Source organism: Clarias gariepinus, chromosome 17 (assembly GCF_024256425.1).
Source record: "Clarias gariepinus isolate MV-2021 ecotype Netherlands chromosome 17, CGAR_prim_01v2, whole genome shotgun sequence".
NCBI lineage: Eukaryota > Metazoa > Chordata > Actinopteri > Siluriformes > Clariidae > Clarias > Clarias gariepinus.
In genome coordinates, this window is record NC_071116.1 from 21436411 (window position 1) to 21462937 (window position 26527).

The 26527-nt window shown below is 37.4% G+C and overlaps 2 protein-coding genes across 3 annotated transcripts in view; both read right to left on the minus strand.

Moving 5' to 3' along the window:
• Positions 1 to 18177, minus strand: part of cdc42se2 (CDC42 small effector 2) — a 30780-nt gene extending 12603 nt beyond the window's left edge. The window contains exon 1 of one of the 2 annotated variants that reach the window (XM_053476378.1): positions 17943 to 18177. The gene's annotated coding sequence lies outside the window, so the exon portion shown is untranslated. The remainder of the gene's footprint in view (positions 1 to 17942) is intronic. The other variant, XM_053476379.1, reaches the window with a different exon arrangement.
• A 1601-nt stretch (positions 18178 to 19778) lies between these two features.
• lyrm7 (LYR motif containing 7) lies at positions 19779 to 24982 on the minus strand. The gene is made up of 5 exons (XM_053476152.1): positions 24907 to 24982; positions 21728 to 21800; positions 21229 to 21299; positions 20167 to 20248; positions 19779 to 20067 (listed from the first exon to the last, which is right to left on the minus strand). The coding sequence occupies exons 1-5, from the start codon at positions 24922 to 24924 to the stop codon at positions 19997 to 19999; spliced, it is 315 nt and encodes a 104-aa protein (XP_053332127.1). The 5' UTR covers positions 24925 to 24982; the 3' UTR covers positions 19779 to 19996.
• Positions 24983 to 26527: the final 1545 nt, after the last annotated feature.

Consider the following 26527-nt stretch of genomic DNA (forward strand, 5'->3'; position numbering starts at 1 on the left):
TCGTTCACAAATGTACAGCCTTTTTAAAAACGTTTGCACCATTCGAACGTTTACAGAGGCTAGGTGGAAAGTGTGTCTCATCGGCGTGTCTCAGGCCTTCTGTAAATTTCAATCCTTTTCCACCTTAGAAAAAATTTCATCAAAAGTCTGTCCCGGTAAGACTTGAACAGCCATCGTAAGTTAATTTATTGTTAGTTTTAGTATTATAACATGCAACCTCCATAGACTTTCCTGTGAATGACCGGCTACCATTAAAAAGAGAAGAACTGTTCGATTGTGCTGTTGTAAAAATCAATAACACATCCCGATTGAAGCATTTGACAGTTCTATGGTAAAAGATTTTAGTAACATGACCAAACGCAAGTACTGGCCCCTGGGAAAACGCCAGTACAGTGTCACAGAAAAATGTGTATCAATTCTGCCCAATTTTTCTTTTTTTATAGTGGGAAATAAAGAAAATAAAGCCAAGCCATCACTGGAACTGCCTTTCTTTGACGTGTGTGGGGCAGAGATAAGAGTGGCCTAACCCAACCCAGCACTTTCCACATTGGCTACAAATGAAGAACGTGCAGCAGAACCACTCTGGGAAAGTCTTCGTGGTATGTTGTAGTCATTAATGCTAAGAGTGCCGGGTTCTAGCCATTAACCCTGCATGCTGCACACTGGTCAGTGGAGTGTTTTATTACTGCAATATACATTCACGCGCAGGCTAGACAAGGGATAAATCTTTCATTCACCCTCATTAAAATGCCCTTACACAAAGCAGTGTGCTTTTTTAAACCCAAAGCAGGTGCTCTACACACCTGCCTCATGTGGGAAAAAAGGCTTTGTTTGGGAGGCATGATGGCTGGTGCTTCATGGTCCCATTATGTAGAGTTTCCCAAAAGATCTGCGGTTTTCCCCTAAATGCTCCAAAACTACACCATAGGTGAACTGGCTACAATGTGAACGAGTTTCACATTGGCTAAACTGGGGCTCAAACCGCCAGCCTTCCGATCAGTAACTCAGAGCCTTAACATGCTGATCCAGCACTGCCCAACCACTATGTTTGTGCACATACTGGCCTGTGATCCAGAGTGTATTTCCACCTTACACCCAATGTTCCGGTAAAAAATGGTTACTAAATATGAAAGAATGTACTATTCTGTTCTGCTAACTCAGGAAGTGGAGGTGTCATCTGTTTACGTATTCCAGTTGGAGGTCCTCAGGGCTTGTCCTTGAGAGAAAGCGGAGATCTGTAGTCGCTAGACTGTGCCAATCTTTTGCTGTCCACACCCAGAGCCATCACACTGACACGTTTCTGGGTGTGCAGCTTACAACATGTAAGCAGTTTTGAATCATGCAATTTGGCTTTATTGCTGTGTGAAACATGGAGGTTGGAGTGGAGTTCTCATGTGGGCAAGCTTCCACAAGGGAATTATGAATTGAGAGAGACAAAAGGTAGCATGAGTCACAGATTGTACAAGCTTCAACATTTACCGCAAAACGTTCGTCTGGGAAGAAACTGAAAGCACAGCAGGAGTATCGTAATTAAATATTCTACCAATATGCAACTCAATAGCTATTCATCTAGAATACACATTCGACTTTAACGACACCATAGTCAAAAGCCGCGCTATCTGAAATCAAGCCCTTCCTTTCCTATCTACTGATAGAAGGTGTCAAATGTGCCATTCATCTAACTAGAGACCGCCCAGTGCTGTCAAGTCTCACATCCTGGACTTAGAAGAGAAGCTTTGTGGACAGAGCTCAGCCTCAGACATGTGGGCCAAATATGTATGTAAATGAGCTCTAAAGCTGCCCAAACTTCATCCTCTTCTGCTAAAATTATCCGTCCTCTTCCGGCTCCTTTGATTCCTTCACTGATGTGCTTGTGTCAGATACCGGTCTTTTTTTTAACCTTCATCCTGGAATAATTTACCAAAAAAAAAAAAAAAGTATGGCTTCACTTCAGAAATTAAAGCTCTGGATGAGTATGAAAGAAGAACTGGGATCACACAATGCTGAGCTTAACCCTAAACTAACATGGGCAGCTAATGAAGTTTTAGCTTGTCAGGGCCAACAGAAATATGTCCCCGAGAGCCCCAGCAAACAGACAGTCAAACAGAAAAAATAACTGTTGAATTTAAGGATTTAGCAAACATACCATGGTAAGCCCTGTTTGAAATAGACTAGTCTTACATGGAGAGGTGGGGTATTGTTATTATTGTTGGACGATCTGTTGGATTTTGTTTAAGCTGAAATCCATGCTTTTGTGCATGCACAAAAATGACTCATGCACTGGAAAGATTAAGCCATATTCGACCTTCTATAAAATAACCAATAAAAATAACCACAGGTAACCACAGAGTCCAACACATGTCCAGTGTTGCCTTTTTCTCCAGTATAAAAAAAACATACCGAGGGCAGGGGTAGCTCAATGGTTAAGAAGGAGGACCTCGGTTCGAGCCCCGATGCCGTGCCATTCTTGGACCCTTGAGCAAGTCCTTCACCATCAAGTGCTCAGATACAATCTGGCGTTGAGTTGGCAACTTCGCCCTGTAAATAACTGCCACAGAAACAACGGATATACTGTATATCTGTCACCCGGTGTGCTGGGTGGCATCTTTAAAGTCCTGCCTGAGTTTAAAACATATAACAACAAAACACACTCAACATCTAAGATAACATATTATGTACAGAGATATTTTGTGGTGGGGTGGAGGAAGAAGTATAGTTAGGCATAAGTAGATTTTTTAAGTTTTTGCAACATTATTTAAGAGACGTAAGCTCGGAAATGTTATAAATCTTATTCCATCTAAATAGTATTTTGGTCAGTAGAACAATCATAATCCAAAAACTTCTCATCATAGGTTTAGATAACGTCCCATCACAAGATGCTCAGCAGCAAACAAAGAACCTGACAACAAGATCTATTACTTAAGGCATTGCATACAGGATTCCAATCCATCAGGTCACAAAAGACCCCATGAAAGTATTCATTAGCCATGTAGGAATGGAAGAGGAGCGGCATGGGTAATCGCTCCGAGTATGAATGGCTGACCGATCCATGACACACAAATGTTAGAGCCTAATTGACCTTGATGGAGGAGGAGTAAGGATGTTTCTGTCCTGTCTCTGATGTCTAAACAGATTCCTCAGAGATGTCCACAGAGTCCCTTTAATTCTGAAATACAGTGAACAGCAGGTTGCTTGATAGAAACATTTTCTAAAAGAGAGAGTCTGCTGGAAAGTGAGAAAAAAAATGTGCTGAGCAGAATGAGCATAGAGTGAGAGTGAGAAAGTGATCATGTATTGTATACGCACTCCAAGACTAATCCTGCACAGTCTTCACCAAAGCTAGTGGAACATAATTGAAAATAAATGACGGTCATCATTCTATGATATACCTCTGCAACAAAAAACAACAAAAAAAAAATCTTTAACAGATGCCAAACAATATGATCGTTACTCACTCTCCACAGCTGAAACCGAAGGACAGCGCAGCGGGCTGTGCAAGAGAACTATGAAGCGTCACTTCACTCCGCGGGAGGCCTTTGTCCCTCACTCAGTTACGGATCAGTGGCCAAGTGGCATTCACTCGCTCCATCACTAACCCTTTCCACACAAAGCTGCTGCACGCTCCTGCACTAAGCCCTGCCTCCAGCCCCACCCCTTTCCTTCATCATGTAACCATGACGTTACTTATACGTATATAACCATCACTGTTTGTCAACTCCAACCTGCTGTAAGAGGACCTTCAATTCTAACATTCTAAGCACCTTGGATCTTAATATTCATGAATGGAAATGTTTTATTTACTATACCGTGCTGAATTCAGGTTATAGAAAGAATTTTTAGTACATTGGAAGAAAGGAGCATGCTCTTTCGCCAAAGCTGTGGAAAGGCAGCAGATTACAATTCAGCACCAATACCTGAGCAGACACAATCACAAATGGTATCTGTGCTGAGGAAGCAAAACCGAGACTCCTTTGCTGCAACAATTGGCCGCCTTGTTGCACGGGGACAGCCCTCAATTCTTCCATCCAAAGCCTTGTTGCCACAGCAGCCACTAACCACTGAGGAAGGGGGTTTGTATGATTGCAGAAGATCACAATAGACCCCCATTTTAACCCCCCCCCCCCCACCCCTTCTGTCTCTCCCTCTCTCTATCTCTGTTTAACAGGAGGCTCAACTTACAATTTTCATACAAATGACCCAAATGTGACTTGGCCAAGTGAAGGACATCTTTGCAAAAGTTTGCAAAAGTTTCTGCAGTCACTATACATCTAGAACAAGATATTGTTGAGACAAACGAAAAGATTTAGTGACAAACGCATCCAGTCTCACTTGATGCAAAAGAAGCATGCTCAAAATTCCAGCTGCAAGAACCGAGTAAAAGATATCTACAACATCTAACATTCCCGAGGGTATTTTGAACATATAACATTTTAATTCTGGCATGACTAAGATTGAGCTCCTTCATTCCAAGAGAGCAGGAATTTTATCAAGTCTTGAAAGTAAAAAAAAAAATCATAGGCACAAATCTTAAAATCTCTTTAAGTAAATTCTATAACAACTCCTTTTTTGGTCTTTCAGAAGTTCATTTACAAACGCTGTTACTTGAAAAAGTTTGGAATTGCATTATCATTGATTAGGATTTCCAAACCTTGATAGCAGCTTAACTGCAGATACACCACCTTGTACAGGCTGCACTGTTGGGAGCTTACAGTCACCATATGGTGACAGCACAGGTGTGACATCTCTAACCTTTTACAAGATTAACATATTGCATGAACGGATTATGCAACCACCAATAACTATGCCTTTAAAAAGTTAAGAAGCATAGGCAGTAAATTATGGTGTACCAGAACCTTGGAGTACAGAGAGAAAAAAAAATCACACGCCATTCAAAACTATTCTAATTTTGAGCAACAACTGTTTGAGTAAACTTTTTTTTTTCCTTATCAAGTATCTATTTTGGTAACCTTTAATGTCTTTTTCCTCTTTCTTGATTCTCATGACAATCAACAATTTTCAGCTGCAGTTCTGCTTTACAAAGCGTTACAGTACATGCAAAAGAACTATGTGAAGGTTTCAAACAAGAACTTTAACACAGCCACTCTTAAACATGCTTGAATCTTTCTCACTGCATCTGGTAAAGATGATGTTTAGGCACCATCAACCACAGTTTAAGGGGTCAGGGTAACCACTACACCACCAGTAGCACAAAATAAGTGGTGCTCAGGATATGAATCATGCTGATTCTTCTTCTATGTTCTGTCCATACCAGAAACCATCCCACTGCTTCACTCAACATTCTCCCTGCTATTGCTTGCATGGGTCCATCAAGTGACATTGTACCAAATACCTTGGTTCGATTTAAAGCCTAATCACGAAACTATTCTATTAATAAGACATCATAAAAGGGGTTGGATTGTAGGTAGAGAGACAGAACGTCTACAGGGAAACACAGGGAGAAAGAGAACAAAAGAAAACAGGAAGGAAGGAAAGATCAGAAGATGTAAGAATACATGGCGAATCTCTCAGCAAATGAAGTCTATAATGGCTGACTTATATATAATCTTTGCCAGATTCATAAAAAAAAAAAAAAGACTTTAATACACCATATACAACTGCATTACAAGCGCCACGGACAACCCCGTATGTTTTAATCCATCGCCTTTCATTATGTAAAGCATAACTGCGTGCTTATGTAAGGTCTAGAACAATGTCAGCAAACGATATTATCACAAAATGGATGAAGTGATAGAAAAGCATCTATTAGATGTCTTTGTCGTTTTCCATTTTGGACACAGAGATCAACATCGAGTACACGCCTAGACAAGGTCATTTCTGCACAATAGCCGTGTTTAATATGCAGATACAGCACAAATCCTGCAGCCTCCCTGTGTAACTTACCCCCGGCTTCCTCAAGAAAGTCAGCTGCTGAGTTTAGCAATCCGTTTGAGCCAGACAGGGAAGTGGGACGAGAAAATAACTGAATAAACACCACCACTACAAAACAGTTCCCCAAAAACGCAAGATGAAACATGACGTTTCATGTTATACCTCACATAGCCACACTTGTTTCCAAGACAACCCACATCAAAGTTAAGGCTATTTCCAGAAGATCTGCTTCATCTGTGTGTGATATGGCAGGAAGGCAGCTGGGACACATCCAAAATATCCCCACTTATCATGCCAGGGGCCACTATGATGAGGTCATACTTCTTTGAGCCAGCAGCACTGCTTCAGGCGAGCTCTCCTCAAGCAGGCGAGCACAATCGCAGGATGGTGTATTTAGGTCTACAAGTCATGGCTCTATGTAGCATGTTTCAAAAAAAAAAAAAAAAAAAAAAAAAATCGCTCTACATGCATTAATTGAACCCTCAGTGAACCCTAGTGCACAGAGTTCAATGAGACATTGTAAGCCTCTATTTGAGCAGATATTAAAATTGGATACGGGACCAAAGCTCAAAATCTATATAGCTTTGGTTGTCAATGCAAAATATGAACCAAAACTGTGCATTAAAGTCTGTATTGTTACAGTTTTTCATAATCATTCCCTTACTCACTAAAAAACAAAGGCTTTTGGCTTAACAATATTATTATTTAAAATCATTACTATTAGGCGTAGTGGTTAGCACTGTGGCCTCGCACCTCCAGGGTCAGGGACTTGGGTATGTGTGTGGAGTTTGCATGCTCTCCCAATGCTTGCTCAGTCTCCTCCAGGGAATTGGCATTCCCATACTGCACGTAGTGTATGTGTGTGTGAGTCTGTGTGGCCGCACATGTGTCCCCATTTCATGCCTGAAGTCTCCTGGGACAAGCTCCAGGCTTCCCGCAACACTCACCAGTCACCACCCAATATGATATTATCACGATACCCAAGTGCCGATTCGATTAAAATGCAGAAGTATCACAATTTTATAAATATTCAATTAAAAAAATGAATATTAAAATTTTCCTTGATTTTGTTACCTACAATTTGAAACCTTTAAAAATATTTTATAGTTAATTACATTTACCTCATTCCTTATAACACTAATTTTTCTAACTTAAAAACCAAGCAAAGTATTCTAAACAAAAGAAAATAACTTCAAATACAAAAGATTAACATTTTACTTGAGATTAAATTTAATTACATTTTTATATTTATTTTTTTAAAACATAGCAAAAAATTAAGTTCAGTTTAAAGTTTAAATGAAAGTTAATAGTTCAGAGTATACCACCTGTAGGTTTATAAAGAAACAGCTGGTATCAAAAAGTCTCAAAACGCAACTTGACTGTGAGGATTAGGGTAGCAATTTATAGCTGAATTGTTTTGTCCCTCCCGTCTCTAATTTGGACACAAGCCATGCACTGTGTCTATTACTATGCTAGTTAGCAAGCACATAAGACTACATGTTGTTAAGGAAAAGGACAATCTGTAAATTTCTGAGATCAAATAAAGTTAATGTAGGACAGTTACTGTATAAGGCCCAGGTTTCCATGTAGCTCTATAATCCATGCTGAGAATGTGGACACCTCCATCGTCAGTACGTAAGAAAGAGCAATTTAAATATCAGATAGTGGAATAGCAATTATGTAACCCTCACAAGTTTCCCCCATTATTCACTTTCACACAGTTTAAAGTGTTCATTCTTCATTGTTGCGATTACATTACAAGCTCTTGTATTAATGTAAATAAAAATACATAACCAAATACAGTAGATGTAAATTATACAAGTTTACATTTCTTATCAGAATGCCTTATCACAAGTAGAGTCATCAGGAAAACAATAATGAGTGTTGTTTAAAACAGCAGTCGGTTTTTTGGGACGATTACCAATAAAATATAAAGATCAAGAGATTCTTGCATCAAATAATGTATTGTAAATATATTTCATCTATGTTGTGAAGCATTCTTATGACATTACAAAAAATATTGTGCGCTAATGAACCAAGAAGAGTACAGAGTATGACTTCAACGCCCTGGAAAGAGAAAAGAAAATGTGGTCTATTAAAGCTCTTAAAACCCAATGTCCACTCACTCAAAGAACGAAACATGCTTTGAACCTGCCTACTGTACATTTCCTCTGACTATTATCAAATTACACATCGTTGCAACATGCAAAGAGACAGAAGCTGCTTCATGGTTCTATAAAGCAACTTCAGTCTCTTTCATAATGACAATAATAAGATTATATTATTAGGCTATAGTCCCAGTCTGACATATATTTATGGTAGATTATAGTCCTATTCTTGACACAAAGATAATGTTCAAATAAATGCAATGGCTAACTTAAACATTAATATGATTAATCAGTACTTTGCATACTATCATGATAAATTATAAAACGATTTATAAACACTACTTAAAAATATGTCAACCTCTTACACTTGACAATTTCATGCATTTTTTTTCCAACCATGAAGATTGCATGAGGTGCTGCTCTTGCCACAAATACCACCAAAGATACAGATTTGCATAGCTGCAGCATGCAATAGTCGTGGGGATTTTCACAAATGCCAACTACAGCCAGTGGTACTAGATGGTATTAAAGAGAGGATGCACAAAACACAATCTGCCTTTGTTCTAAAGTCTAGAACCTCCTTTAGATCATCAGCCATAAGAAATGTCTCAACAATAGAATGCATAAACAATTATGATTAGTATGTTCAAATGAAAATGTAAGCAATCTACAATGAAACTGAAAGTCATCATTTTTAGTAACCTCTGCTTTCTGTAGGGAAATTCAAGTAAACTCTTTAAGCCCAATTGTTTTGAGATGTAAAACTTCTAAAATATGGAAGTGGGTACCAGGCACAGTTAAGACAGGAAAACCCAGACAGACATCTTTTCACCTTTGGCAACAAAAAGATGACAAAGCTGAGCATAATAAAGTTAAATGGAAGCTGCCGTAGAATGCTCCTAGTTTCTAGCGGTTCTTATCTTGTGAAACAACTGTCAATAACCTGTCGAGCTTTTCTAGGATGTGCAAGCATGATGTGCTAAATCAGACACTTTCATTTTTTACTACATAAACTAAGAGATATGTAATGTATATACAAAGTAACACAAAACAACTTGCAACAGAGAACTGAGATAAAGAATAAAAATAAGTATCTGACAAAAATAAAAATGGTAATGAATACAAATGCAGGTGTGTGGATGTGTGTGTATACATGAATACACAGACATAGAGAGAGACACATGTATACATGTAGATACAGAGACCTGTATACAGCCTACAATACCATTTGACAGCTTTTGACCCAAATCAACCCATCCAGCAAAGACCATACCAGATACTAACCCCACTCCAATGCTGGGCAAGCACCCACCAGCTCCAACACCACCACCACCACCACCATGTGACCAACTAACCAGACCACCACACAAATCCACAGATGAATCCTGATCAGGGAGGGGATTGCAGATTTGGTTAATGGGGAATAAGGAAAAAGAAAGAGAGAAAAGAATCAGCATAAAAAACAAACAGGGGAGGAAACAAGAAACCATAGCGACTATATATACAATACATGTTTAAACAAAGATAAGTTGTAAAGCTAAATAAAATACATGCGTGTTATAAATACTGCCAGTAATATGAACCTTTTGCTACTGTAGACTGTTACTGTTATAGGGCTGTGGTAGAGTGCATGGCCGCAGGTGTCTGGTGTAAATCGAAATGAATTAGGAATGGGTTCCAGATATTGGTAAAAGTGGTTGCGTGCTTTTATGGGTGGATGTGATTTTCTCTAATGTGGTTTATTCTTTAACAGGGTTCATCCATTGAGTGACGTGTAATGTCATTTTAGATTTCCAGTTTAGAAGTACAGTGAAACTTCGGACTGCGAGTAACACGGTTTGCGAGTGATCCATAAGACAAGCAAAGATTTTTTTTAAAAATTTGACTTGGAAAACAAACAAGTCTTGGTTTACAAGTACCGAGTATCATGTATCATGCATGCACTTCTTGTTTTGATGCCAAGCGTCACATGATCACAACTGAGCCAATGTTTTTTCTCTCTCTTGCGCTGCGTAATTGTGGTTAATCATCTCCCCTGCTGGGTCCTGGGTCTTACTGGTATAATTAACATCCGAGCATGCGTGTACTTTTTACTATAACACTGACTACGTGTGTGCGTGTAAAACATATTTTATGTTGTGTCTGTATGCGCGTGTGTGTACAGCGGGCGTGTAAAGCAAAAGCAAGTCTCATTAGGGAGGCTAAAAGTCCATTTTCTTTATCTGTATTAGCCTGCCCTTTGTGTCTGTGTGCGAGTGTTTTAAAATACGACCCGCTTCCTACTCTCTCACTTACTCATTGGCTACACCACTTACTGTGTGTACAGGGTTATAGTGGGCCTGAAGTCCATCCCAGGAGGTATGGATGGGGTGCCAATCCATCGCACACGGTTATTCTCAAACACTATGGGTAATTTAGGAACTCCAGTTAGCCCAATCTGAATCTGCATGTCTTTGGACTGTGGGAGGAAACCGGAGTACCTGGAGAAAACCCACTAAGCACAGGGAGAACATGCAAACTCCCATGCACACAGATCCTGGGCAGGAATCGAACCCAGACCCTGGAGGTACAAGGCGACAAATGCCTAAATATCAATGTCTAACCACTAAACCATCGTGCTGCCTCATAATAGGACAATCGTGTATTTATCGTGTATTACTTTTATACTTTATAAATGCGCTTAACTAACTAACTCATCATATGTTAGGTTTCTGGGCATCGAAAACATATAACTTGTCGGACTGAATTTATTACAGTGAATTGACCATTTGAACTCATAATGAATTTATGATTTGTCTATAATACTTTACAATTGAAACGTCCAAAATAAACAGCCAAAAGTTATGACATTCTCAGCAAGTAACTCTTATGTACATAGCAACACATACTTCGTAATGTTTTGCCAGCTGACCTTACTTGTTAAAATGAATTCTAGTAAGACCTCTATCACACGCCAGTGCTGGACGGACACCCTTTATTGAGGTTCAGACACATCAGATCTATTTCACTTAATGACCAGCTTCAGTCATGTTCAAGCAGTGAAATAACTAAACTAGGCTGGGCTGTAGACCAGACCTGGACGCTCTTGTATAAAGCAGATCAGACCAGTTTGCATTTTCAGTGGAAAGGAACGAAAACCTTGACTTCACCACTGGTCTAATGAAACACTTACTATATGTAAAGTCAATACCCTTGGTATGATGACTAAGTATTATGTCAACAGGAGACTGGACCAGAGTATTTGTCAATGCAACTTCATTAAAAAGAGGTATTCCAACAATCTGCAGATTCAGCTTAGCTTAACCTGACAAGCAACTCTTCATTAAGTAAGGAATGCATTAACAAGGAAACCAAACATGTTAGCAGTAAGTGGTGGGTTACGTCCTGTCGAGCTCAGTAATGGGAAGTGAAAACTGTGTTCTTCTGATAATGTTAACAGTTGTTTGTATCTTCACTTCCCATTTTTCCTCAAAGTTTCATTGTGATAAAGAAATCTGAGAACAGCTGGACAAGGCTCTCATATTTTTAGGTCTATCCCAAAAACGACGTCTTTTTGGAACATTTGTTGGACAAGAGAACCACTATAGTGTAGACTTGTAGAACGCAATGTTGAATGTTTGTTGAATAATACCTAGTATTATTTTTAATTATTCCTGATAGCTATTTATTTGATAATATTTAAGGATTAAAACTTTGTAAGTTGGTAATGAATCTTCATAGGCATTTTCGTAAAAATAGTCAAAGCTCTATTAATGTGTTTCACAAATTCTTTCGTTCGTTCTTTTCTTAAATAATCAATAATAACACAAATATAAGATTCATATATTCACTTATATAGTTTCTAGAAATGCTAAGCACAGCTTATATTTATGAATATAAGTGTCACAGATGTGAACCATGATAGAACACAGAAAAACAATAACTACAAATTTTCGTCTTTTGGGAGTCTACCTGGAACAAGAAGCACTTTATTTTGTTCATCCCAGTTCTGACTAACTGAATTTAACATGTCAACTCTGCTTCATGTCATCCCAAACCTCTACTTAAAACACCCAATGCTCCGTTACGCATGGTGTGTGTGTGTGTGTGTGTGTGTGCATGTGCGTGTGTGCTGCCGCCGATTAAAGACTCTTGAGATGTAGTTCAGTTACGTTACAGCGTACAGATCCCTGCAGGACTGAGTTCAGGGTCTTGTCTCATGTGATGGACAGGGTGTGAATACGTAATTCTCTGGGTGTTTTTCCAGGCCAATATGACAAATGTGGCTTTCCAGATGTGATGCTTTAGAGTTTAAAACCACTTCCTCTTCGGCCTGTTCTCAGTCATTCTCGATGTAGCAATATAAAACACGCATCACACTGAGTTTGGAATGAATAGTCTTGGGAAAGTATGGCAATTTATAAGTGACTAAGAGCACATCAGCTGGGACATAAAATGTACGCTTCTCAGCTATAACTGAGACATTTTTTATTTATTTATATAACGCTTTTAACAATGGTCATTGTCTCAAAGCAGACATTGGCGTACATGGATTATAAAGTTCTCCTTGCAGTCACTTAGTTGTGAATGTTTCTTGAGAGTAGACTTGAGTAGACCTGGTTGCGCAAGGTAGCCTTTTATGGAGGGGGACTTAAAACTTTACATTCCGCCCAAAAATTAAATAAAAACTGCAGTGCCACAAAGTAGGGGACAACTTCCAAGATACATTTACATGCAGAATCCCTACGTATTACAGAGCGTAGATGTCTTAAACATGGAAATGATCTCTTAAAGAGAAACATATGAGGTCTAAATTAGATTAGAGGGTTACAAGAGAGCCCTGCAGGTTTAAGTAATACTGAGTGCTTAACAACATAACATGAGTCATGTGTATGATTGAGGTTACCTACATCACTATAGTCTTGTAAAAAATAAAAAATAAAAAAAAAGGTTCGAGAGATTCTCATGTGTTTCTTGGAACAGTTATAGTATGTAAATAAAACCTCTAATGAATTCAGTGGCATAACATAAAAAAACCTTTGCACTGACGTAATCCACTCATGTGAAAGGGGTTCTTAGAAGAAAAAAAAAAAACTTTTAGTCCTGCTGTTCTTCTTATAGATTCTAGTAGCAATTGCATTTGCTATTGCATAATGCAAGCTAGTGATTAAATTCCTTTAAGTAAATCTTGATTGGCTGCCGAATCATGTTATCTTTAATTGTCTGTCATGCTGGAGGATGATAATCTAGGAGACTGTCTGCTGATAACTGGTATATAACATGTCTACCTGCTAGCCTGCCGGAAAGTCTCCTATAACGTTTCAAAGTTGCCACAGTCCAAATGATAAGGAATAGTTTAGAGTGAAATGTATTAGGACTGAACTAAAAGGAAAAAACATCTGATTTTGCATATTATAGATATACAAACAGTCTTGTGCAAAGGTTTTTAATTCTATTTGTTTTATTATCAAAACAGAATAAAACTTGTTGCTAAATACAACCTAACATAACTTTTTTCACCGTGCCATTATTTATTCAACAAAAATGAACCCCAAAAAGCGCCCCCATGATTCAATAACCTGTAGATCCACCTTTAGCATTGCATGATCTGACCTTTGGAATGAATATGCTGGAACGTCCACTCCTGGAAAGATTTGTGAATCATTTTTCCTCACAGTAGAATGTTGAACTCTAACATGTTTGGAAATGGTTTTATAACTCTTTTCAGCAACAACTGCTTCCCAAACCCTATTGCTTATGTCTTTTCCTCTTGGCATTGCGTAAACACACACCTGAACGCTCCAGACCAGCAAACTGCCAAAACTTCTGCTTTTATAGAGGTCTGCACACCTGCTGATGATCAGCTAATCAAGGTGTGATGATTAGCAGCACGTCTTTTTTTCTTTTTAGTTTCATTTTCTTGTTAAGCAAATAATGACACTGTAAAAAAAGCTATATGTTGTTACATCATCTAAGTTAATTTGCTAGGGAGCATAAATTGAACTTTGGAGCAATGGAAAAGGGTCATGTGGTCTGATGAGTGACCCTATTGCAGAGTGATGGGTGCATCACGGTAAAAAGGGAAGTGCATGACACAATGTTAAATATGGGTATGGCGGCAAAATTAATAGAATTTTAATAGCAATCACTATTTTGGCTACCCACAATTAAATGAACATGATTCGTGAACATGACGTTTGCTCTGCCAATAGAACAGCATGAGCAAATGACGTACAGCCACATGGATTTAGAAGAGCTGCAAACGCAAAGTGAGTGAGTGAATAACGCACCGCTCGTTTGAAAAGCACACACAAAAAAATAGTTACAGACACGGGTATGCACTAAATTGTCTGAAAATGTTTTAAGTTGAGTTTTGAAAGTAGAGGCAGGGACAGTGATTGATGTGGATCTAGACATAGCTCAAGACTGGCCTGTGTGTAAATGTTGTAGGGTTTTTTTTTCTGAATAAAAAATTATATAACGTACCTTTTAGTTGCTTTTGTTTATTCAAGATTTTATGATGTATGTGTAGAACAAAAAAAATTTATCTTGTTACTTATATTAATAAGGCTATTATCACTACTAGATAAAGGTGTATCAGTAAAAAAAAAATTTTGGGTCTTAGCTCCCATGAAAATCTTCTGTACTGAATAAATGTTTTTATTATAGTGATTATTATGTTGTAATAATAACAATAATGGTTGTAATCATGGATGTGAAAGCAGTGTTCTGTTTATGTGACAGTTTAAAAGAAATTGCTGTCATTGAAAGCAATAAATATTAGTGATAAATAATTGTGACCTCATTATTGATCAAAAGAATTGTGTCGATTATTTAGGCCATAATCATGCAGCCTTACTCTGGAGGCAGTGTTGTGAGGCAGGGTTGCTTCAGTTTGTCAGGTCACTACCTGACTACCTGAATGTACTGAATTATCACGTCAGTGGAGTTTTTCTTCCTTGATGACACAACCACATTCCAGGTCAACAACTCCAAGATTAATTGGGCTTAAATTGTGAAAGGGTGGTTTTGAAAGCATGGGGAATTATTTTCACACATGAACTGGTCACCACAGTTTTCTGAACTTAACCCCATTAAAAGTCTCTGGGACGTGCCTGAGAAGACTCAGCATTTCCATTATCGATAAAAGACGTCACAATCTAAGCTAGAGGTGGTCACAAAGACGTCACAATCTAAACTAGAGGTGGTTCAATGGAATATTAAAGTGTGCATATTTTTGTGCGGCTCGACAGTGTGTGTGAAAATATGCAGGGGATTTCTACATAAGGAAAATGAACAAAATACCACTTGTAGATTTTTCATAATTGGTTTATATTGTTATTAAAGATCCTGTTTAAGGAAACTTTTGCAAAGGAAGAGCCTGTTGAAATCAATTCCCTGGCTCGACTGGGAACCTGACACATTCAGAACACATGCTTAACACCAGATCTATTGACACGAGTTCATCATGAGTTGGAGATACTAATCCACGTGTGTAAAATGATATAGCAATCATCGAGAGAATTTTTGGGGAAATAAAGGTACATTTTGCATGTATGGTGATTTTTGAAACAGCTTATACAATACTGCTATAAAATGATGTAATCGGTGCCTTTCACATATAGAATTTATGTAATTAATATGTTTAGCTTTTATAAAGCTCTGAGGCACCATGTGTAAGAATTCCACAGATATGACCTCACTTGGTTAAGCTAATATGGTGATGACTGTTCAATTTATCTTACATTTATATTAAAAAGTCTATTTTTAAATTAAGCACTTTGACCATGAATTAACTTGGGTTTCTGCTGCCGCCAAATTTATTACATCTAAATTGATTTGAAGGATTTAGCCAACTGAAATTAGCCCTGTCACCAGTGAAGGTCACCATTTGTTTACTGTGGCACCTACTACTATTCAAATACCGAGTACATATTGTGAGACGTGTAAAAAGGTCAGTTCACACTGCTTTTCCAGACATTTAAATTAGTAATGCTACGTCTTTGTATAATAGGCCAAGCAACACAACTGCAACATTTTCCTGTAATGTTTTCACCTTTAAGAAATATTTATTAAAAGCAGCAAATGAAGGTATACCTTTATAAGAGAAAACCACAAATGAATAATCTAAGATTTCCATTATGCTAAACTGGTCTAGAAAAGAACCTGAAAACAAGGTAGCATTTACTGGAAGTGAGTTAGGCCTGCATATAATTCCATGTCTTTCTTTTTTTTTTTAGATCTTGTAATATAGTGGTCACATTAATTGTACCAGAAATCACTGTAGAAATACTGCATAATATAAAAAAAATAAATTGTGCAGCTTAAATGCTTGGAGAATTCTAGATGTTGGACTTTCCATCAGACTCAAAAATGACTCAGAAAACCTTCAGAATACAGGGCGGATCGCTATTCATCTTGAGCCCTGGAGACGAAAAAATTAATAACAGAGCCAAACGTTTTATGAATAAACCATTCAGGATGGTACAGAGGGGAGAAAGTGTCAGCGTGTGTTTATGCTGCGCTGTGATGGACTGGTATTTTATCCATGGTGTATACCTGCTTCATGCCTGGTGTTTCCAGAACAGGCTGTGAGTTCATTGCAACCCTGACCAGTATAAAGCGATTATATGAGGAATGATTAAACAGCATCCATCATGTCCTCTGATAATGTATAAATCACTCATGCTGGTCATTTCCTTATAAGTTATCTTGATCATTGCAGATAATGAGTAATGTATTGAAACAGGTATTTATATATATTAATAAGTGTCTTTAAATTCATTTAAAAAGACACACAATAACTCTCTTGAACAGGTTATACGCTATATACATGCACCCACACTCACACTCTGTACGTATGTGTGTATATATATATTTTTTTTTTCAATTCAATTTTATTTATAGCGCTTTTAACAATTTACATTGTCACAAAGCAGCTTTATACAATCAAAAGAATTAAGTTTTTATGAAATGTGAATGTGTATGAATCAAAATGATATGATTGTCCCTGATGATGATGATATATATATATATACATACATACATACATACACACACACACACACACACACACATATATATAAATATATATACATACACTCACACATATATCAACCTTGCACCTTCAGATTCAGGGGTTCGACTGCCGCCTTGGTGGGTTTCCTCCGGGTACTCCGGTTTCCTCCCACAGTCCAAAGACATGCAGATTAGATCAACTGTTGTTCCCAAATTGCCCATAGTGTGTGAATGAGCGTGTGAATGTTGACCACAGTCGTAAAATGCAGAATAAATACAATTGTAATCACCACTGACTTCCACGGTTCCTAGTTAGACTACAACGGTTCCTAGATATATAATTTAAAAAGACACACAATAACCGTCTTGAACAAGATATTAGCTATACACACGCGTACATATGTAGACAGTCATACATTTGTGTATGTGTGTCTATATACATACATACACATATAGGCCATCAAATATGGTTTTCAACGCAAAACAGTAATTATCATTTATAATGGTGAAGTATGCTGTCATATACCTACAAGTAGTTGGATATAGCTATGAATAGGAATTGCACTATATATATATATATATATATATATATATATATATATATATATACACGTCTTGACTACAAGGTAGAAGGCCTATAGGAGATTTATATGTTACATAAATTATCATCTGCATGGTAAAACTAAAATCTCAGGTGCAAGGACTGTCTAATCGTTCTCCAAATCATACACCATTCTGTACCAGTTGTATAACAAGGATCTCGTTAAAACACGTCTAAGTAACGATACTGCAAGGACTTGATGCTTAGAATTAAAACGCGAATCCAGCACAGAAACGAGCCACAATCGTGTACAGTAAAAAGCATCTTTAAAAACACACACACACACACACACACATTGTACACTTACATCTGCAGCCTTAAAAGATCCAAATAAACTGCCGCCTTACCGATGTGGACGAATCGCACAAAGCTGTTCTTCTGTCCTCCACACACACACACACACACAGGCACTGAGATTTCACCTGTGCTGTAGGGAACAGCGCGCGCCGAGCTCCCCGACACGAGCCCAGACCACCAGCAGCACGAGGACACGGCGCCCGGGAGTCCAAGCTAACCGGAGACAAAAGCACGACTTGTCAGGAGCGAGTCAGCAGTAAATGTCTGCAGCCGGGAAAAAACAGAAATGACTCGCTACGGCTAAACACTCCCATCAACGCTAAGGAGGTGCGCGGTAAAGACAAAATGTAAAATCAGCGCCGCCTACAGGGACGTCATTAACGGTGCGAGCGCGCGCGAGAGAGAGAGAGAGAGAGAGAGAGCGCGAGCGAGTATATATATATACTTGTTCACTTGTACAGTATATATATATATATATATACTGTACAAGTGAACAAGTTCTGGAACTGGAATGCGTCGATGCACACTGTTCTGAGAACAGTTCTAGACCCGGACCTGTTCAAACTGATAAGAGATTAAATGACTGTTCTCAGAACGGTTTCCAGTCGATTTCCAGTTCCAGGGTTTCTTTATTCGAATAGGCTCTGTACTATGTATTTATAAAATTGCCCCTTCCTGTTTTTTTTTTTTTTTTTGTATATTTGTCACACTTAAATGATTCAGATCATCAAACAATTTTTAATTACACAAAAGATAATTTAAGTAAATGTAACCCAGGGTCTGGGTTTAAGTTACGTTTGATTCTGGGTCTGTGTGTGCATAGAGTTTGTATTTTCTCCCTGTGCTTGGCCGGTTTCCCCCAGGTACAGACATGAATTAGGCTGATTGGTGTTCCTAAATTGACCATAGTGTGAACGTGTGTGTATACTGTATGTGTGTGCCCTGCAATGGATTGGTACCCCTCCCAGTCTGTATCCTGCCTCGCACCTCATGAAAAAAAACAGTCCACACCTACCTGGCCCTATGTGAAAAAGTACTTGCCCCCTTGCTAAATCATGAATGAACCATGATTTTTGGAAAGCTAAGTTTAAATCCCACATCAAGGCTGTATAACTGTACTGCACTGTATGTTGTCTGCTATTATCAGTTATTAAAACCAATGCTTAATGTATGTAGGAACTGGTGAAGATTTCTGACACTAAATATACTAGAATAATTCATTTAATAAAACTTGAATCTGTGCGAACGTTTGGGCTCAGTAATGGGTTTGACAATGTTAATGTTGGATGACGGATTCTCAGATGATTCTTTTAAAGCAAGTCACTTGCTTAACATGTGGTAACTTGTAAAACGTAACAAAGTTGCCAATATTAAAAATAACTTTTACCCTGGTCAGAAATTTCACAATGAGAAATATGACACATGACATAACCTTTATTACAACTACAGAAAACAAAAATATTTACAAGTATACACTGGGAAATATACTGTCACTTTTTTTCTTTTCACAAACTTTAATTATAATAATTTAATTGTACTCAGATGTTTGCTAACAGATAAAAAAAGTTATGATATTAGATAAATCTAATGAAAATGACTTTGGGTATTTAAAGTCATTTTAATTTGGTCTGTTAAACCAAACTCAAACTCGGATTTACACTATACACAGACAGATAAGTCCTAAGTTGAAAGACATAATACTTTTATGCAGTCACAGAAATGGGTTGCATATTGAATGGTAGGAATATACTCAGTGTATAATACAGAAAGACTTGTATGTTTTTATACAAAAAAAGCTTAAGTTACCCTTTCCAGCTCATTACTTAGAGGCTTGAACAACAGAGAACAATTAAAAGCAACTGTCTGACACCAACTTCAGAGAAGGATTTAGTCATGGAACTTTTATTAATTTTTTTATCTTACAACAATAAAAATAATAATTTAAAAACACATTAGAATTTTAACATTTTTATATTACAGCCGTAAATTCCTCAGGATCCATGGAAGCTGTCCTCTGTGTTCTAACAGTCATTATACGATTAGGCATGTTATTAGATGATTTATACACAACATGGCAAAAAAAAGGGCTGTAAATCTATGGAGGCTATGTTTTTTTTCTAGGTGTCTCACAGAAAGGTACATTTTCTAGAAGAAGACTATCTCTGGGTCGTAGAACTGCAGAAAATGAAACAAGACAGTTGGTTTATAACAGGTACTGTTCACAATGATTATATCACGATTGTTTAACCACAATGTTCTGCATCCAGACATTACCAAGCTTGTTTTCTCCAACATGCTCCGCTTGGAGGACATTTTCCCGCAGGATGGTTTCGACAGCTCTGCTCATCTTAACCATCTGCAGAGAAACATAATGATGTCAAATTATTCATTTGTACATGAAATACGTGATATGAAAAGGTCTTGCAACTGAAACAAAACTAGACAAAAATGAACTAAATGAATAAGTTAATGAGTAAAATAAACTCATTTATCTTTCTCACACATATGTACAAACACACACACACACACACACACACACACACACAGGATGTCACAAAAAATGTGACAATTTCGTGCTCTAACACCACAGCCAATTCTCCCTTAAATTATCCCAATTTTTAACGAGATGTATAAAAACTGAGTTTAAAATTTTACTTTTTCTTTCAGTGATAAATGACATTGTGCTGTTAAAATGGCCGTCACATTCGCCTTACTTTACACCTTGAGGGGCTATGTGGAAGGACTGGTCTTTATCCCCCCTCCTCCTACAAGCCTAGAGGAACTCAAACAGAGAATCATTGAGGCACTGGAGAAAGTTACGCAAGATTTGGGGCAGTGGTAGCTCAAAGGGTTAAGGCACTGAGTTATTAATCAGAAGTTCGGCGGTCGATCCCTAGCTCCACCAGGTTTCCACTGTTGGGCCCCTGAGCAAGGTCCTTAACCCTAACTGCTCCAGGGGCGCCGTTTAATGGCTGACCCTGCGCTCTGACCCCAGTTACGCTGGGATATGCGAAGAAGAAATTGGGATTAATAAAGTTCTAATTATTATTATTATTAAGATATGCTACAGCAAGTTTGGCAGGAGCTGGACTACAGACTTGCCATGTGAAATGTCACAGGTGGTGTGCATAGTCAACATTTGTAAAGCTTTGTAAAATCAGTTATAAAATCTATATCCGTTTGAATATTATGTTGGAATTTTGAGAAATAAATCTGTTATTTTTTATTTTGCTTGGCTAGGACATGTAGTTACTTAGATATTCATATTTCAAATGATGTCAAATATTTTGGATATATATATATTTATATTATTCACACTGTATGTATGAGCCATACCTCTTGTATATTTTCTTCTGATGTTTCATTTTTGTTTTTCTTAAATTCTTCATTGATCTTTAATCTGGCTGCTGTGGTATGAAAAAGAAAACTAATAAAAAACACATTGACTAAGAAATAGTTTTCATACTACCTGCCACATACTAATGCTGTCAGTTACTAATTATTTCCCACATTCCTACAAAATTAACCCTTGAGCAGAAATATATTGCCCTTGAGCAGAAATATATTTGCAAGTTACATAAAACAAAAACAGCATTAGCTAAAAGTGAAATTATCATTTGACCTTCACTGATGACAGTGTGAGACAATTAGCGTCTTTTCCACCTGTAAACCCTGGCATCCTTTACGACTCCTGCAATATACTGTAACTCTGTACTTTGGCCAAATGAACAAAATCATCTAAAGTGGAGTGGAGAATCTAAAGGTTTTTTTTTTTAAAAATGCATAAAATTAAGTGGACCATTTACATGGAAAATATACATGATATAGACAGTACCTGTCAATGCCCGTTCATCATCTTTAAACACAACCATCCGTGTTCTATGTAGAGCTTTAAATGTTTGAAGTACCTGGGAGAAAGAAAGCATTCAAGAAATCATTATTTTACATACTGTTAGCTACAAATCTGTGTATTGCATAAAAATATATATTTTTTTAAATCTACAGTAAAGCATCAGGTTTAACAGTTAAGGAAAAAAACTGCATTACGATTACATTTGGGATACAGGCCATTTTTTCTATTCTGATACTGCACACACCTATTAATGGAAATACATAAGGAAATATGCTACATTCAATGGAAATATATTTCAGGGGAATATGAACTTATCCAGATGTTTATATCTTTTGAACGTAAAGTGGGGGGGAAAAAATTAGTAATTTGTAGGAATTTTTCTGCTTATATTATATTCTTGCCAAATAAGTGCAGTAGGGTGCGACTGTGACGTTATTTTCTCACTGATCAATGGACCACTTTCAAGTTTAGCTCCCTTAGCAAAAACTACGCCCAACATGGTCATCAGTGGGGTCATGTATAAAAAAGTTCAACTTGAGTAGCAAGAACATTTGTACAATCTGGAGGATATATATTTAGGCACACAAGTCAGCATAATTTATGTGTAGACCAAAATCAAACTAAAACAGCTATGCTGCATTTTTTAATGAAAAGTTCTATTAGGCAGCATAGTGGCATAATTGTTAACACTGTGGCCTGGCACCTCCAGGGTCGAGGGTTTAATTCCCACTTTGGGGCAGTGTGTGTTTGTGGAGGTTGAATTTTCACCCCATGGTTGGGGGGGGGGGGTTCCTCCCATGATAAATGAATAAATTTTACTATCTAGCCTATAGCCCCTTTCTCACAGAAATCAAACTATTCCCCAATATCCTGCTTGCCATTAGATTTGGTAATTAATTTAATTAGATTCAAATACCGCTTATAACAATTGAGGAACCCACAAAGTCTGTATTCAGCCACATTAAGTGTGTACTTTTAAGAAGTGCACAGGCATTCCAGGATTATAGCAGACCGGATACTTAACACAACAATGTTAACGCATAGGTTGACGTACATGCGTTGGAAATACTGTGCATACAATAGCTAGTGTTAAGGTTCTTCTGCACACATTTGGAAAATTCACCAAATGCAACCTTCTGCTCTGAGGTCACCATCTCCTCAATTAAAAATAGTTAAAATAAAAAATTTAAAAAACTAAAAAGTATTTATCAGAGCTGTGTGACCAAATCAATCATAGGCCAAAGCAACCATTAGACAGAAGATGAAATTTGGCAGAAAAGAGCTTTTTTCTCACAGCATATCAAGATGCTAGTGTCAGCCCAGTGCTAACAATCACACTTTGAAAAACAGTGTATCACACATCACACGCCTCACACTGTCAGACTCCATTCTTCAATGATGGTTCTAACTTTCACGAATCTCATCTTGCCCGTCACTACCTCTGACCCTAGCTTAAAGCCACCAGTCATTAACAGGTAGCCCATGTGCAGATCCTGATGCACCGGTGCTACCATCACTTGTGAATGGAGTGTGCAGTCAACTCATTGCTGCTCCATAATTTCAGCAGATATATTACTACCTCACAGTATGACAAAAAAAAGTGTTTATGACACCGGCCACCCATTACATCTGGGTTCCAGTAGTTATGAACTCGGCCTGATATACTCATTTTTGCCGTAGACAACACTGCCTACTGTTACAGTTGGTGATAAACATAAGTTGATGATTATGATGCCTACAACCTGCCTGTACAAACACTGCCCATCCCCACAAACAAACAGAATCTTGTTAGGCAACTCAAGTATAACTAAGCAAAGTAAAAATGTCTCTTTTCTATGGGTCCCAGGGGAATAAGAGGGTATTGAGAGTTGGTAAAAACCAAAAAAGTGGATGTTCAGGTAAATATCAAATTATCAAAGTCAGAGGCGAAAGGTATAGTGTGGAAAACAATAGCAACATGAGAGGGATAATAAACCAAGCGCGGTGGGTAGGCGAACACCCAACCGGACTCTGTAAGCAATGCCATAAAAGTGAGACTGTGGAGAATGTATCGATCTTGTACAGGAAATATATGCAGAAGAAGTTAAATACAGTATGGTGGGACCAGGGAGAGTAGAAAGCAATCTTAAGAGTCTTTTTAAATGGGGGAGTTACTGATCATGGAAGGAAGCATTTCATGTTTTTGAGACTGAACTGGAAAGTCGGTTTTAAAAGTCAGGGAAGCTGAGGGAAAGAGAGATCTATGGGTGGCGGTGATGCAACCTATAGACCTCTAAGTAGATGCTGAGTGGTACTAAAAAAAAAAGTGTTGAGAAGAAAGAGAGTGTGGAAGTACCGGATAAAGCAGACAAAGATTTCAAGACACAGAACAAGTCAATATGAGATCAGGGAGGGATGCATTAGACGTTTTAAGGAAGGCTGGTCTGGGAAAATTTTTTTTTATGAAGCCGGGAAGTTGACGGAGAATAAGTGATGGAGTTGGCGGTAATGTAACCAACCTACTAGATTCCAACGTACATATTGTCTCTGATCTGTTACATATTTTTGTTTGATTTCAATTAATTTCATCTTTTCTATGATTAAACAAGAAATTAATGAGTTATGTGATATTAAATATGACTGAATTTGTTTTACGTCACACAATTTCTACTGTTTTTCACTTAAGGTAATGAAAAGCAGCTTTAATCACACAAGCATTAAATCCTCATAACTTTAAATTTCATGACATATGGTTAAAGTTTTATCAAGATCTTTAATTTTATATAAAATAATAATTTTTGGTCACATTCCAAAGGTGATTAAAAAAAGAGATGAAGTCCAGAGAATTCTGATGGTCTTTAAACAGCAAAAATAAATACATGAATAAATTGATGAAGCACTTTTCATAGGAACACAACCTTAAAGTGCTTACAAGAAATATAACAAAAAAAGAAAAAATAAATAAAACAAATAGCGTTAACTGAAGCCATTAGTAAACAGAAAGCAGTGTTTTAAACACGATTCTCAAGCAGACAGACTGTGGTGAATGTAGATAATATTAAAGAAATGGTAAAAATTTTTATCTTAATCATGCACACTGTATTTAACAAGTCATCAAAATGTCTAAGTATAAGAGTGTAAAATATTATATTTATTTATATAACTAAGACAGTGCTCCTAACCTTCAAGCGTGTCGCCATGGTTCCAGTGCAAAACCCTTCTTCTGGAGTAAAAATACACTTTACTCGCGCACTCTGTGACGACAGCAGCGCCACCTGTTGTATTGGAGCACTCATGGCAGGTTAGTTTTGAGGTGGAAAAAAAAAAAAAAGAAAAGCTAGTGTGCTAATACTTGCTGTTTCCATGAATCTTACCTAAACGCTTACGTGAGCTCCACTGAAGTATTTTAATGCATCAGAAATACCCAGCCTGGGAATGTGGGTTCAAATCCCATTCAGGATGTAGTTTAAGCAGAGTGGCGCGGAAGTGTGCTTGGCCCATAACCCAGAGATCGGGGGATTGAAACCATTCTCTGCTAGCCTTTCTGTTCTGTCTCATATTATCCAGAAATATTACAATGACTTTAAGCATAGAAATGGCAATGACAAAATTAAGACCAAGATTCTTTAGCTTGTGACACAATGCCCCTCATCGAAAGATGGTACGCCTGACCCAAAGTGCAGACGCGCTGATGGCTGCTATTAAAGCAACCTGGTCTTTAATAAAGCCTCAGCGGTGCCACAGGCTGACTTATTCCATCCTATGCCGCAGTGGAGTAGTTAATATTAAAAGAGCTATGACCAAGCACAAATTTTTGAATGAATGTATGAATTTCTTTATTGTAAATACTTTTTTACTGCTTTAAGGAAATATTTAAAGACATTGGATTTTTGATTTTAAGATTTAATCAGAAAAAAGCTTGAAATATTTCACTTTACATTTAATGAGAGTTTCACTTTTTAAATTAAATTATCTCTCAGCCCACAAGTGAACCAATGCTGCCCAGTAACCGTATCGAAGCTTGGCAGACTCTTCAAGCAATTCCTTTCTCATTTTACTGTAAACCAAACAATCTTAGGGCTCACTCTCATGATTTTAATTATAATACTCTGCATTACTGATTTATTTCTTTTAAAATATTTTTTATATTGCAAACAGCAATGACAGTGTAAGAAAAAAATGAGCACATTGAAGAGAAAAAGAATATCCCAATATCTGGACTAAAGCATTTATAATGTTCCTTCAACAACCTCCCCCCATTCCTCATGTATATAGGAATTGTTTTATATACAATATCCTCAAACCAATTTTGTCATGAACGTATTTATTCACCTACTTTTGAACAGCGGTGATCACATCTTCTTTGATGGTATTCGTTGACTTGCTACCATTCTCACGCTATCAGCGATGTTGCACCACTAGAGTAATACTATTTACTGTACATACTACTGCAACCAGATGGCTAATAAGGTCATCCTTTAAACATAAGATGGTTCTCAATGGTCCACTGTCTTACCCAGATGTAGATGATCACTCTACTATTAAGGTTCACATCTTACCGAAGGGATTGCCTCTATGAGAATTAAGCTGGCTGGGGGATAAGCATCAAACATACTGTAATGTTTTTTTACTCTAATGTTGGGGTTTATATATATATATATATATATATATATATATATATAAATTATTTTTTTATTTTTTTTATTTAAATTCTTTTATTATTATTCTTTTTTTTATTCCACATGTTCTTGGTATTTTTGACATCATTCTTTTGTGACCGATAAAGTAAATTAAACACAATTA

Excerpts from the sequence above, each read along its gene's own strand:
- lyrm7 (XM_053476152.1), bottom strand. Across the intron at positions 20,249-21,228 it reads CAGAAGAAAATATACAAGAG|ATGGTTAAGATGAGCAGAGC; the intron begins GTATGGCTCATA and ends GTTTCTCTGCAG. Across the intron at positions 20,068-20,166 it reads TGTTGGAGAAAACAAGCTTG|TTCTACGACCCAGAGATAGT; the intron begins GTAATGTCTGGA and ends CATTTTCTGCAG.